Genomic DNA, 16,001 nt, shown 5'->3' with positions numbered 1-16,001 from the left:
ATTTGTCTTTGTGAACTCATTTTATATCATGTCATGATTTCACCTATTTGACATTCCTGAACTGCCTAACTCTTCTGAAATGCCACTCATTTTTCTCATATCAAGTATCAAACTATTACAACATACACTTTTTTTCTGTTTCAGACAGAGAGAAGCCACTGTTTCTACTTTGATTGAGATTTTTAAAGACTCAAAACTGTACATCATAAAGGAAATTAAAAGTGGACTTATTTTTTGTTAGAGTCACTCTGTAGGCCATTCTGAGTGGTGAAGAAAAGTCAAAATCCTGCTTGGGGAAAGGATGTGTGTTTATAAGTCACTCTGTGCAGGTAAATGCTCTGTGATCAGAAGATAACCCTATGAAAGGTTAGGTTTACCAAGTACCGAACAGAAGCCTTTAAATTGTCAACAAAAATAAATAGTAGAAGATCAAGTAGGAAGCAGGAAGATAAGTCACTGTGTGTAACAAATGAGGAAGGCCATTAAAAATATTATCTATAAATAAAAATAAACTTCAACATTACCTGTTTTTGCCTAAATTATGACAATAATGATCTTGTAATAGCAGCTATTAACATTATTGCATGGAAAGGAAAACTTGTATAATTATTGTGAGGCATTTAGTTTCACCATCTTTGCTGGAAATTACTGTGCGTGTGCATGTACGTAAATAACATGATTTTCTTCAGACTTCCAATCTATGAGTGTGCAGTGCAAGTCTGAATTGTTCCAAACGTTTACAACTGAACTGAACGAAATGTTTACAGCCCAACAAAAAAACATCCAATAATCAAATTCCAGAGAAAGCAAGACAGCACTCCTGTATGTAAGAAACTGTCCAAGAGTTAAATAAACATGATATATAAGTAGAAACTATGATGTACTAGGGCCTAAAAGTACATAAGAGGCAATGTAAACAAAGTTGAGCAAGTGAAATGCTGAAACAGTTTCCTAACTTTGTCCTTCATCCAATGTAATTTCATATTACAATTTTTTGTTTTTGAAAGAATAAAATACCAATTGCAGTACTCTTTGTTGTGATAAAAGTTTGGAGAGTCATACTGGTAAGTATTTATTACGTGATATTAAATGCCCCAGTAACACAAATGACTTAAGGTGGGTGCATATTTATTAGAAAAGCACATTGGCTACAATCACAGATTATCTATGTAGCAAACATTCATTCATTTGTTGTGTGACTCACAACAGTAATTTCTCTCGAGTCACTTTTAATAAGAAAGAGGTTGTTCATGAATGCTGAGAACAACTGAAAATGTATTGTAAAACAGGCAGACAACATTCACAATGGTAACAGCATATGTTTTCAGGACAGACAACATCTCTACCATGTATTTCAAAAGGAGTGGAAAATTTGTTTTAACCACCTATAATCTTAACTGTGATGTGGTATACAAGCAACAAATAAAATTAGTTTCTTATCTACATTTTATTACCTTCTTATAAATTCTCCATTCTGGAAGTGATAAAGAACTAACTGTTTGTGTGTGAGGTTCTCATGCCAGTGAAGATATTAATGTTGGCCTTCTCAGTTGTAACAACACGTGGATTCGTAGGCAGATATTATTTCAAAGAAACATAACCACATTTTTAGCCCTGAAATTCTGCAGGTCCACCCTATAAGACGCATACATGCCAGATGAAGGCAGTGGATATGAATCATTACATCAATTAATCAACCTGTTCCTTTTCCCCACAAATCTGTTCTCACTGTCACTAACATTACTGCCATGTGAGACTTTAACTTCTCTGTTGCCATGTAGTTTGCAAGAATCAATCAAATCCAGCTTTCAGCAAAGTCCTTAATGAGATAAAAACCACAACATACATAAAGAAGTATATACTGTATCCAGTTTATGTGGTTCATGTAGTTTTAATTCTTTTTTTAAATATGGATATACAAATATGAAGATGATTAACTGTAAGTTGAAACATGTAAAAGTAAAAAGTAAAGCTGTCCCGCTATGCGCCATGTAGGCGCTTGGGGGGGAGTGGAGGTATAGCTCCTACTCATTCTTGACCTCGGCACTAGATGGGGGTAAGTGGTCAGCATCATGCCCCAGCCCTGCTTTACCCCCGGGAAAGGACCCCGGTACCCATTGTAGAGGAGGCTGGGTGGGCCCCAGAGCCGGTCTGGATGCAGAGGCTAGAGGAAAAGTATGTTAAGACCTTGTTTTTTTAATAATGTTACTATTGAAATTAAAATTATACTTGTCTTTTGGATTTGTTTAACCATTCTGTACAATATTGAACTATGCATGCTGGTACACTTTCTGGTGAAATGTGGTCTGGAAAAATGACAGTCTTATCCACAGGCGATTCATAACTGTTGCTCCACGGTACATATGGGTATCTTTTCAAACAAATGGCTCCTCTCATTTAAAATATATGTATCTGTTTTTCCAGTTAAAAATAAGTTTTCCAGCAAACACCATTCTCCTACCAAAAAAAGTAACTGATGTCCAAAGTAGCACAGACCGCTTCACTTGAATTGTGCAACACTACTGTAATGTGCACAAAAAGGAAGCGGTCACTGAGAACCAACAAACAGAGAGAATCAAACTACAAGGGTTTTTACTGCAGGCATTTCCTGTTCCTTACTTTCTAGGCATCTATTTCTTACTGCAGGTACTAAATACCCACATGCTTAATGTCAGAAAGATAGTACGTGAAAAAATTGAAGAAAGATTGAAAGAGAAAGTAAGAAGATGAGATGTAAGAGACAGTGAAAGAAGGAGAAGTATGAATATTTGTGTTTTATAATTTGGCCCAAAGTGTTTGGCTCAGCGAAACTACACTCAGGTCCATGCTTAGGGCAACTGGCAGGTACATGTCACCCAGCTGACAGGACCTAATCCTTCAGAAGCTGCATCCAAACACAGTAAACACACATGCAGTAGAAAGCGTCCTCAGAGTCTGCCATGCACCTCAAATTAAACAGAACTGGGTTTATGTGTCACATAAAACTGGGTTCTGTAAGAAATGAGTTCAAAATTGCAAAAAATATAAAAGTGTTCACAAAATTACCTTGGTTCGAACTTCAATCTTGTCGCTATAGACAAGGACCACGCGGTCCTTGCCTGGACTCGTTGCCAGGAAGGGGATGCTCTTCGTGGCGACGTCATGCACAGGAGTGGGCGGGCGGGCAGGCCATGCAGTGGCGGGCATGCGGGCAGGCGATCAGTGGCGTACGGTTCAGCATGAGAACAGGAAGGAAGACGAGAAGAGAAGAAGAAGTGGGGCAAATCAGAACGAGGCCTCAACAAGACAAGCTCCGTCCATTGCTCCTGCAGTCTGTAGGTCACCTCGTTCGGCTGAGTAGGCAGGTATATACTGGCTTCTGGCCCGCTGAAATACAGGGACGGGAATGAGACAGACGAGCCCGCCACGTCTCGCGATCCTCACGATGGGGACGCTGAAAGAACGACGCACACACACTCGCAGGAGAGGGGCCGGGGGTGGAGAAGTCGGCCGATGCAAAGTGTCTGCATTCGCAGGAAAGTTTCTAGTCGTTTTTGCAAAATGCGTAGTTTTCGACGAGACAAAGACTAAATTGAACAGCCCTAACTAGCCAATTCCATAAATATTAACTCTTCTGATTATTTTATAACGATGTCAAGATGTACTATCATTAGAAAAAAATTAGGGACACAACTTCATTAAATGAAGTAGTTATGCAGTTTAAGTCCATTAGTTTTAAAGTAATAATTATTTAAATCTCATTACGAAGTATTCAGCAGCATTTTCTGTGCCAAGTTGAATGTTACGTCTGTTTAATCCCGTATAGTCATTTCAGAACAAGTCGAATAAAGAGATCTCAAGTTCTCGGGGCGGTAAAAACGCCGAAGTTTTGGGGAGAGACATACTGTCTCCATCCTCACTGAAGATCAAGTCGAATAGTATCTGTTAAAATAAAACCGATTATAATACGTTAAATGCAACGGAATAAAATCGTCTTGGTATAAATTAGTGGTGTGGTCCTCAGGGCAGAGAGCACAAAATCTAATGGAATTGCATCGCAATCATTAATCGCGATTTGAAATTCAATTTTTTAATTTTCCATATTTATGAAGCAGTTTTATTCTTTTGTAACTACGTGTGAGATCCTAATTGGCGTCTCTATGCTGTTTTTAATTTATCAGAAAAATATGTTTCGATTAAACGCAGTTATATATCTGTTAATGGATTATATTAAAATTATTTTAAAGTGATTTTAAGTATTTAATGGAATAGAGGTTTATGAATACACGTGAATGAACATTTTCCGAAATTAATTGAAAAAGAGGCATATATATTTTGCTAAAGTCTTTCACAGTGACATGAATACGTTAAAGTTTGTAAAACGCGTGGCATCCCTCAATTGTTTTAATAGGGCGTACACATTTATGAAGGAAAATGGGCCACGTCTTTAAAACTGCATGAGTATGGACTGAAGCTATCAGTAGAAATTGTGCAGGTAACAAGGCTCAAGGCTCAGAAATCAACAAAGACAGATAAGTGCCTAGGCCAAAAACATTTCTAGAATGTCGAGGAAGATGAAATTATGATAATTAATAGTGAGAACATAAACAAAGGGTAGGTCTTCACAGACAGACCACTCCGCGAGATATTTTGAGCCCAGGCAATACGTCTTACAATGAGATACGTGTCTCAGGGCGTGAGCTACACAGCGAGATGAAGCCTAAACACAATCTGTTATGCGGATTGTATAAATTATTGGAAAAAAGAGAATAATATAGGCATATAACTTTTTGTCTCTGTCGATGGAAGAGTGTCGTTTAGTGGACATATTCTGATGTATAACTGGAGAATTTAAGAGTGGTGGAACTTTAGTTAGTTTCGCAGTAAGCTAATCGTGCAAAACTATTTCTAGTGCAGTCCTACGTCTTAGATCTCTGCATCTAATATTTAGGCCTATATTTTATTTAATTACGCATTATATTTTAAATAGTTCTAATAACAATTAGTAATATTTTGTTATATATATATTTTAATGTTTTTATTTAATTGTGTTCATTATTATTAGCTTTAAGATAAGATAGTGTAGTTGCGTCATATTGTGATTTATTAAATTAAAATTAAATTATTTGGTTATTCCGTCAAATCACAATGTATTTAAAATAAGATAATTAAAATAATTAAAATATCATTCTGTGTTCCATATCGAATAATCGATTTACAATTGGAACAGTTACAACATGTTTCGGTTTTATTAAACCATCATCAGGTGTAAAATTATATTAAATTTAAAACTCAATTACAATTTTTTACAAATTTTCGTAGTGTAGTGTTTTGGAGGTCGTGTCCAGATATTTTCATATAATGGATCAACTTTATTGTTTGAAGTGATGCTTTTGATGTTTACATCGGTCAGAGATGAAATAGTAGACAACACAGTTGTGTCTGGAGGTGATCCAGAAGTATTACCGTATCCAAAAAACTACACTACGAAAAATTGTAAAAAAAAAAATTGTAATTGAGTTTTAAATTTAATATAATTTTACACCTGATGATGGTTTAATAAAACCGAAACATGTTGTAACTGTTCCAAATGTAAATCGATTATTCGATATGGAACACAGAATATTTTAATTATTTTAATTATCTTATTTTAAATACATTGTGATTTGACGGAATAACCAAATAATTTAATTATTAGCTTTGTACGTATTTAATTATATTGTTTTAAGCGTGAGTCGAAATAGCTTTTTCCACGTTATTAATTTGTATGTGAAAATATAGGCGTGTTCACGTAGAAAGTCACCCAAGTGTTCACAACACTACGACTGGTGAGTTCTACTTATCAAACAACTATGCCAGAACTCTGAATGAGCAGCAGTGCGTAATTTCTTATGCCTACCGGACCAAAACTATTTGGTGAAGTAGTTGATATTCTGTATGGAGTTTCAATGAATATTGTGACGTACCGTAATCAAAATTATAAACTAGAAAGGCACAGGACTTAACGTACTAAAACTTTACTCTATTGTTCTTCGAAGGAATATAACAATTTCGAGATTTAAATTTTCGGTTTTGGGGGGAAGACTGCCCTAAACATGATCTTCTAAACTAACATGAAATTAAACCCTCTAGAACGTCAATTTACTACAAATTACATTAACCACAACATTCAGTAAAGAATTGATATGACCCTATAAAGCTCGAAGTTCATCTACGTAGTATTTAAAAATCCAGTTCTTACCGTAAAGAAAACACTACCTGTCTCCATTACAAAGATCAACTGGTTCATACTGATTAGGCGCGTCTCTGATTGTTCGCATAAATATGGCGACTGTACGACGGAAATGTTGTAGGCTTCACAGTGCTTATTTGCCACACGAAGAATACTTTGCAGCGGGCCTCTGCTACTGAAAGTTCTGAGTTCTCTAGCAGTTATTAAAACCAGTTTAGACGAGAACTGCTCACTGATAACTTCATCGTTAAAAAACAACTGGCACCGAGGAAGTTTGCTCGAGCAATAACGCGGTAACTTCTATTTCTGAGACGCCAGGTTCAAATATCGTCACAGTCCCTTGAAACAGGCCATGCCTACTTACTCCCCAGTCAAAACAAGTTAATAGCATTGAACGTTAAATAGCCATTGCAGCTTATAAAAGTGTCGTTTAAAAACTATAACCCTAAATCCGCGTTCTCCCCTTAGGGTAAGAGACTAGGTTTCTCATAAATATAAACAATACGAAGAATTGTTTTGACATACACACATTCCTTTGAATTGATTTTTCTTTGCGGGGGTACCAAATTCAATGCGTATATTATATTTACAGAATAAGTCTAATGAAACGCCCACACTAATATAGGGTTTGTTACGCTATCGATTACCGATTAGGTTTCCTAAAATAAACGTGTAATTACAATTAAGCGTTAAAATAATTTGTTTGCAATTTTTATTAAAACTAACGCAAACCGCTCCTTTCGTCTATCAATTTCTGTTGATATTTGACACTTCGTTTACCAGTGTTTTTCTTCTGCTCTTCTGTTAAATAGGTCTGATATTTAAGTTATTACATCGCTGTTCAGAGACCAACTGTTCTTGGTCAGTCAACTTTCTACGTCCAGCCCCACCCTTGCAAATCTTCGTCTTAAAATCGATCATAAAGTCAGTTTTCGTAATAGTTTTGTGTTTCGCATTTTCATCCTTTGATTAAACGTTGATATCCATCGTTCGTTAAACACTTCCTTTGTAGACATTACGTCCAAAATAGCTAAAGAATGACGATAATTACGTGTGTTTATGCTACTACTGATCTGTATAGCGTATTATCAGCGTAAGTTGTAACGGACGGACAAATGTGAGGTTAGGGAAGCAGGTATTTGGAGAGGAGACACAAACTAGCAAGCATTCCTTCTTCTCACTACAAACACCTGTTAAAATACACTTTGAGTCAATATTGCACTTAAAGAAGCTTATCTGCTTTTTATGTTTATGACATAACTACTAACAAAGTATAATCAACGAGTACATTACGACTATAAAATACAGAAGTCAATGTATGGAACAGTTCAACACGGAAAATTCTGCATGTAACATCAATAGCATAATTGAAGACTTATAAAATCCATCACGAAGCAGTTTTATTTCATTCTGGATGTAATTAGAGGAACGCGTTCACTCTCATAAATCAGACTTGTTTAAAAACTGCATATCAGAACACAACTGGCGGGGGAATTTATAACTAAAACGATCAATATCTAAAGCAGATATACGAAGGTAAGATCGTACAATACCGCTTATGTTCTAATTTAAAACAATGGCCTTAGTAATTTGGGTCGCGTTTGCTAAAGACTTTGCAGCTAAGTAAATATTCAAACTGTTACCTAGAAGATATTTACAGACTCTACTTTCCTGAAAGCTATTAAGCAAAAGGTGTCATTACCAAACGCCGATGGTCTACGCATTTCTGGCTCGATCGTACTGCTACTACGCAAATTAAGTGGTTAAAAATAGCAATCAGATTGGAGATGCGAAACGCTAATAGCAGTTTAAAGCGTAAAACGGAATCATTATTTTGTCGATCGTAATGTTTTAAGCCACTCTTGAAAGGCTGTTAAGAACAATATTTAAAAATTCAGCAGTTGCCTTATGGCACATCTTAATTATAAACAGCAAGTACTTAATGCTGTTTAGGGAAATAATCGATGTTCATTCTGAAAACCATAAGAAACCTATAAGCACACTCTGTGGACAAAATGTAGAACAGACGAACGTTAAGGCAATGGCAAACCACTTCTGGATCATCTGCCAAGAACGTATATGAACAGGTCCCAGTCCGAGAAAAGGATGGAAGGATCCTGTTCATATGGACCTGTCGTCAGACAGGACACTACATAATAATAAGATGAGGTGGTCTAGCGGTTAGAACGCTGGCCTTGTAATCCTGGGGGTCTCGGGTTCGATTCCCGGCGGTGCCCGAATTTATAACTTGTGTTGGGCAAGGCCGTGGTCTAGGCAACACGGAGTTTTCCTCCGTGGCATCCCAACAATTACTCCATTCACACACAGAAGAAGGCAATGGCAAACCACTTCTGGATCATCTGCCAAGAACGTATATGAACAGGTCCCAGTCCGAGAAAAGGATGGAAGGATCCTGTTCATATGGACCTGTCGTCAGACAGGACACTACATAATAATAAGATGAGGTGGTCTAGCGGTTAGAACGCTGGCCTTGTAATCCTGGGGGTCTCGGGTTCGATTCCCGGCGGTGCCCGAATTTATAACTTGTGTTGGGCAAGGCCGTGGTCTAGGCAACACGGAGTTTTCCTCCGTGGCATCCCAACAATTACTCCATTCACACACAGAAGAAGGCAATGGCAAACCACTTCTGGATCATCTGCCAAGAACGTATATGAACAGGTCCCAGTCCGAGAAAAGGATGGAAGGATCCTGTTCATATGGACCTGTCGTCAGACAGGACACTACATAATAATAAGATGAGGTGGTCTAGCGGTTAGAACGCTGGCCTTGTAATCCTGGGGGTCTCGGGTTCGATTCCCGGCGGTGCCCGAATTTATAACTTGTGTTGGGCAAGGCCGTGGTCTAGGCAACACGGAGTTTTCCTCCGTGGCATCCCAACAATTACTCCATTCACACACAGAAGAAGGCAATGGCAAACCACTTCTGGATCATCTGCCAAGAACGTATATGAACAGGTCCCAGTCCCCAGTCCGAGAAAAGGATGGAAGGATCCTGTTCATATGGACCTGTCGTCAGACAGAACACTAAATAAATAAATAATAACTTATATAACATATATATCCGCAATTCATGTTGGATTTTATAATTTGTGAAGCTTATAAGATCGATTTAATTTAAAGTAACGAAGTTCATGACAGTGTGCAGATATACTGTGTTAATGCAATATTGACTGTGTTCAGAAACGTGCAGTGAAACAGAGCTGCTTTTCCTGAAACCGATTTATTTGAAATCAGTTAGTAGCCAGAACACATAACAAATTCGTACACTGCAAAGTAAATGTGGATTCACATGAACACGTTTGTACAGGGCATTAATGACGTTTCACAAAGTCACATGGATTAGTGGTTAATCTGTGTATTTGATTCAATGCAGGGAAAAAATACTTGCCCCTTATGCAAGAACCAACTGACTCGAATGAACAATTTTTATATTGAGCCAACAAGAGAACGACTGATTTCAAGATTATCTATGCAAATCGCTTTGGAACTACATATATAAAATTCTTTATAAACGACATTAATTACGATTTTCAATCCGACTGAATCCATATTTGTGCCAAACGAAACACAAAACCTACCGTCTGACTCAAGACTCCGCCGGACTCCACCATAGGCGTCACCAAAGTTTCGTTTGTAATTCTTGCTACCAGAGTCGCCGCAGTCAGAACTTAGTTTCGTTTTTCCCGCATCGCACAAATGGCGCATTCGCGTGGCGGACATTGGCTGTTTCTAAGACGCAGGCACTAACTGCATTACTGAAGTAAATGAATGAGAAAACGGAGTAGTACATCTTCTAGAAATACTTCACAGCTTTCTGTTCGTTCAAGCTACTCGTCGGAGCCTCGTATATGAAACATACCACATAATTATACAAAATATTTTGTTTTTACGTAAAGAAGAGTGATTTGGTGAGGCCAAACTAATACCTGAGGTACCGATCAGTTTACGTAATACGTTTTTTACTTAGCTACGAAGGATAGCTCAGTCAGTATAGTGACTAGCTACGGGCTGGACGACCGGGGTTCGATCCCCGATGGGGGCAGGATTTTTCCTCTAGCCTCTGCGTCCAGACCGGCTCTGGGGCCCACCCAGCCTCCTCTACAATGGGTACCGGGGTCCTTTCCCGGGGGTTAAGCCGGCCGGGGCGTGATGCTGACCACTCACCCCCATCTAGTGCCGAGGTCAAGGAAGAGAGGAGCTATACCTCCACTCACCCCAAACGCCTACATGGCGTATAGTGGGACAAACTTTACTTTACTTTACGAAGTAAATTACATTCCACGAGAAAACAGATAAATTCACTCAATAACATTCGTAAATCTTACTTTCTTATCTCGCAATACTAGGATATATTATGTCACTCAGTTGTGTCTGTCACACGAGCTAGACTTGCACAGTCGGTTAATGTATGATATAAACTCATTTTTGTATTTTATGCAAATTGAATTTGGACCAAAACAGAAGATCGTTAAATTCCCTTCCATTCTTTATATTAGACGTACATAAACTGAATAAAATTTAACATAAAACGTAATAATAAATAGGTTACATAAAGATAATATTATATTAGACACTTTCTAAAGAATACTAGATATTTAAAGTGTTTTTAGAGAGTTGTTTCTTGGGGATATTATCAATTTCCCTCAATGCGTAGTATATCTACCATTTATTTTTCAATGAGACGTGACGTAGGTTAAAAAAAATACTCATTAAGTACGAAGAATGAGTATTACAAAATCATGAGGATTAAGATCTAGAAATGATTTTGACAATAGTAAGAAAATATTATTCCCATCCACCAAAATCATGTGAAATTTTATGTTTTACAAGGCGGTAAGATTGTGATGTTTTCTTGGGCTGTGAAGCCGTGTAGACTCGTAAGTAGACACCATATTCAAGGTTTAACAGAGTCTACTTCTCCAGGACTGAAGATGAAGGCAGAATGATTCCCCAAAAATTCTGATATCTACGTCCGAGTCTACACAGCGACAAAACCGAGTTCGACAAAATAATAATCAGTTTCTTAATGAATCAGAGACAAGACAAACGTGTATGTTAGCTCACATTTACGTGATTAAACAACAAGTGCAGGACACCAATGAAGAAATAACACTTCTGAAAAAGTAGGCGATGGAGAGAAAATTAGGCAGAACGGTGATCGAGTGGTGCAGCCTGGTAAAGAGAAAGGTGAAAGCAAAGAGATGATAAAATATGACGACAGAATCACCCACTCGCAAATCCGGCTTTGCTGATTGGCAAATCAAATTAACTGTGCAATACTGTGCATCTATCGTGGCTACAAAAGATAATAGTCTATTAAGTCATAAACAAACAATACTGCAGTTTAAGAATTGCACAATTAATTATTCAGTCGTGAAGGGTTTAGTGATCAACAGTCATGGTGTACTGAAACAAATAAATAATTATTACACGGAACATAGATAAAGATAAAATAGTAATACATCAAAACGTCCATTCATCTTATGACACGTTATCAAGACAGAAACTTTTCGCACCTTACCACGTGTTGTAAAATATAGTTAAGGCCCGTCCTCAAAATATTACCACATTTAAAACAAATAATTATAGCAAACTCTACATTTTCGTAATTATTAAAACGATTACAAATAAGAAAAAAGAATACAAACAATTAGTTGACACACTGTAAGTTACAATACAACAAATGTCATAGCGATAGAAAGTGAAAGCTGAGAGAGCGATCAGAGTCACAGATACAGAAAGTTTAGATTGACACAGAAAACACGTCTTATGAAGACCAAGTTCTTTCGTATGCACGAATCGAGACAGACCTTAATGTTGTTCAGAGCCGGGCATAACAAAGAGAAATGCAACATGAACAGAACAGGAAATATTAAGATTGAACACATCAGAGCACAGAAATCTTGTCATATCCATAAGTCATGCGTCCACACGACAAAAGAACATCGCTAAGATTTCTCGGTAAATATTCAGTTTCTATTACATTTTTAAAGGCCGTGGAAACTTTTCACAATAGAATCGTACTGTCATTATCCGATTCCTGTTCACAACTCGGACAGGAGATGAGAAATAATCCCCTCTATTTCAGTGTGACCTCGTAATGTAATATCACGGGCAATCAGGAACAAATAACATTTTATGAAATACCCATTATGTACTTAAAGAGAATTTTGATTGGTTTAAAAAAATAGTACGCTCAGTTAACTTACTAATAAGAACAGGATAATGCGACTATCACACAAATAGCACGTTTAATGGAATGCTCTCAGCATGACAAGTTAAATAGATCCTGAAATTTTCCGTCGGGACATATTTTACAGTAAAATCCCTAATCAATATCCACGAGTCACGTCGATAAAGCGATCTGCAGTCTTGAGGTTAATTTTATTTGTACCAAAAAATGTTATGAACTGCTAAGCATAATTTAATCATACGACTTTAAAACTGTGATATTAAGATATTCGTGTGTAATAAATTACATGAATCCATACTTTTCACGAATTCAAATACTGTTGCATTAATTTCAGAATGTTCAGTAATTTTTGTTGAATTATTATCGTTTATATTACAATGTTAATATATTTTTACATCGCAGAGCTCGTGGATATGAATTAGTACTATAAAATATTAACAAAATATCACGATTAGTACAGTGCTGATAACATTTTAAACAACGTCAAATGTAATAGTGTTAAAAATTATTCTGTAATGCAGTTGGGACATCAGATCATCCGGATATTTAATATATTTTTTTTAAAATATATAACTTTCAAAAATCAAGTTATATTTTCTAGACTTGAGATTAAAATATGACTACATTAAGATACATTTAATTATTTTACAAGTAAAAAAATTATGGGTGTGCGTAGGTGTGAACAGTTTATAAATTCCAGGTGCTGCGTGACTTATGGGATAGCACTTACACGTATATAAAAATTAAATATACAATATCAGATATTATGTCGCATACACGATGTTGAGAAAAGTAGGGTAAATACAGACGAAGTCAAGACACAAGATAAAAGGTAAGGACAGATAAGAAGAAGAAGAATAAGAAGAAAGAAGAATAAGAAAAGACAGACGACAGAAGAAAGAAGTGGATCCTAACGATTAAATTAATAAACAAAAGACAACCTCATCGAAAATGAAAGTAAAAAATAATATAAGAAAACTGACGCCCGGATTTAAACACAAATTCACAAAATTAGTTACGAATTATTAATAAATGTATCTCAAATCTAAAACTTCTTGACGATGGTGAAGAGTCAATTGAATAAAAATTTACTTGGATATTATCCATCGTCTAGTAAAATATAAAATATAAAACGTAAAACGACGTTTCGGAGATGGGACTCTATCTCCGTCTTCAGGTTCCTACTCAGTTGGGCCCACTAGATAGAGCTAATCCGGAGATAGGGATTAGCTCTATCTGGTGGGCCCAACTGTGTAGGAACCTGAAGACGGAGATAGAGTCCCATCTCCGAAACGTCGTTTTACGTTTTATATGGTCCGGAGATAGGGATTAGCTCTATCTAGTGGGCCCAACTGTGTAGGAACCTGAAGATGGAGATAGAGTCCCATCTCCGAAACGTCGTTTTTTACGTTTTATATTTACTAGACGATGGATAATATCCAAGTAAATTTTTATTCAATTAATAAATGTATCGTTACGAACCGTACGTAGGTTTCGGTTTGTCTTGACTGGCATTGGAACCAGCCAGATTCACGTAGTATTTTGGGATACGCGCCAAGCCAGATGTCACTGAACCAAAACGGAATACCGATATTTAGTAAACAGAGCAACAGCTCTGTACATGTTATTGTTATTCCTGAACGCACCCGTCTGCAATATTCCGTAAAGGAGCTACACACAGCGCTCGATTATTGGGCCATGGATACCTTCATTTTGCTTACTAAAGTCCCTAAATTCCAGTCACTTTCAGAAAACGTATAAAATGAAATTCTCACTTCACTGCCTGTGATCAGTTGTGGCTGTCAAACTACAGATTTACTTTGTAGTAGCCTAGGCTCGCATGGATGGGACAGGAGGTGTCCACCGGGCGTTGGTCGGGAACCCTGAGGGGAAGAGACCTCTGGGGAGACCTAGACGTAGATGGGAGGATAATCTCAGGCGGGATCTATGGGAGATAGGAGTTGAAGGAAACTGGAATTTGTTGGCCCAGGACAGGGTCCGGTGGAGGGCTTTGGTTAATTCGGTGATGAATCTTCGGTTTCCCTAAGCCATCTGGTTGGTTGGGTCCACTATTTGGGAAGCCTGAGGGGAAGAGACCTCTGGGGAGACCTAGACGTAGATGGGAGGATAATCTCAGGCGGGATCTATGGGAGATAGGAGTTGAAGGAGACTGGATTTTGTTGGTCCAGGACAGGGTCCGGTGGAGGGCTTTGGTTAGTTCGGTGATGAACCCTCGGGTTCCGTAAGCCATCTGGTTGGTTGGGTCCACTATTTGGGAAGCCTGAGGGGAAGAGACCTCTGGGGAGACCTAGACGTAGATGGGAGGATAATCTCAGGCGGGATCTATGGGAGATAGGAGTTGAAGGAGACTGGATTTTGTTGGCCCAGGACAGGGTCCGGTGGAGGGCTTTGGTTAATTCGGTGATGAACATTCGGGTTCCGTAAGCCATCTGGTTGGTTGGGTCCACTATTTGGGAAACCTGAGGGGAAGAGACCTCTGGGGAGACCTAGACGTAGATGGGAGGATCATCTCAGGCGGGATCTATGGGAGATAGGAGTTGAAGGAGACTGGATTTTGTTGGTCCAGGACAGGGTCCGGTGGAGGGCTTTGGTTAGTTCGGTGATGAACCCTCGGGTTCCGTAAGCCATCTGGTTGGATGGGTCCACTATTTGGGAAGCCTGAGGGGAAGAGACCTCTGGGGAGACCTAGACGTAGATGGGAGGATAATGTCAGGCGGGATCTATGGGAGATAGGAGTTGAAGGAGACTGGATTTTGTTGGCCCAGGACAGGGTCCGGTGGAGGGCTTTGGTTAGTTCGGTGATGAACCTTCGGGTTCCGTAAGCCATCTGGTTGGTTGGGTCCACTATTTGGGAAGCCTGAGGGGAAGAGACCTCTGGGGAGACCTAGACGTAGATGGGAGGATAATCTCAGGCGGGATCTATGGGAGATAGGAGTTGAAGGAGACTGGATTTTGGTGGCCCAGGACAGAGTCCGGTGGAGGGCTTTGGTTAATTCGGTGATGAACCTTCGGGTTCCGTAAGCCATCTAGTTAGTTAGTTAGTTATGCTGTTAACAGTTCACAGTGTTGATGGAGGGGATTCAGAATTGAACCTCGTAAGTATTCTCGCCAAATAAGATGATGATGGGAGTGCTAACCACTCAATTGTGACGTTCGGTGCTGTTATTTAATGAAAAGTTTCGTCAAATTTTCTCCTCGTGAAAGGCAGTGTTCTGGAATTCTAGAGCAGTTATTGCAAGTAGCGATAACGAGGGTGTCTGAGGTCTCCTGCTGGGAATAAAACCTGGTCCCTCAATTCAAAGTTATTTTAATGAATAACCTTGGATCCATAGTGAACAAATGTCCAACCTAAACAACCGCTCCAAGTACATGTTTTTACAGTGAATTAAAGCCCCTAGGACACAATGTCCGATAGAAACCATGTCACTAGAAAATATTCCATGGCACAGAATCTCAGCTTCGATGTAATGTTTACTTTTGTAATTTACAGAATGTAATGGGCACCGTATAAAATAGTATTAAAAACAAACGCAATGAAAAAAAAAATGTTACATGT

General features: G+C 38.3%; 1 protein-coding gene across 7 annotated transcripts in view; it reads right to left on the bottom strand.

Annotated features, from left to right (window-relative positions):
- The window catches only part of Shal (Potassium voltage-gated channel protein Shal), a 116,004-nt gene that overhangs the window by 11,066 nt on the left and 88,937 nt on the right, over positions 1 to 16,001 (bottom strand). For 3 of the 7 annotated variants that reach the window (XM_087356088.1, XM_087356092.1, XM_087356090.1), the window contains exon 5: positions 3,046 to 3,126. The exons of 2 other annotated variants lie outside the window; for them this stretch is intronic. In XM_087356088.1, the coding sequence (XP_087212214.1) occupies positions 3,046 to 3,126 (81 nt within the window). 2 more of the 7 variants (XM_087356091.1, XM_087356094.1) reach the window with 2 other exon arrangements.

This window comes from Zootermopsis nevadensis, unplaced genomic scaffold (genome assembly GCF_977971745.1).
Source record: "Zootermopsis nevadensis isolate Lab colony 2312 unplaced genomic scaffold, Znev_1.0 Znev_ptg000025l, whole genome shotgun sequence".
NCBI lineage: Eukaryota > Metazoa > Arthropoda > Insecta > Blattodea > Termopsidae > Zootermopsis > Zootermopsis nevadensis.
This window is presented reverse-complemented; position numbering and strand designations above follow the sequence as displayed.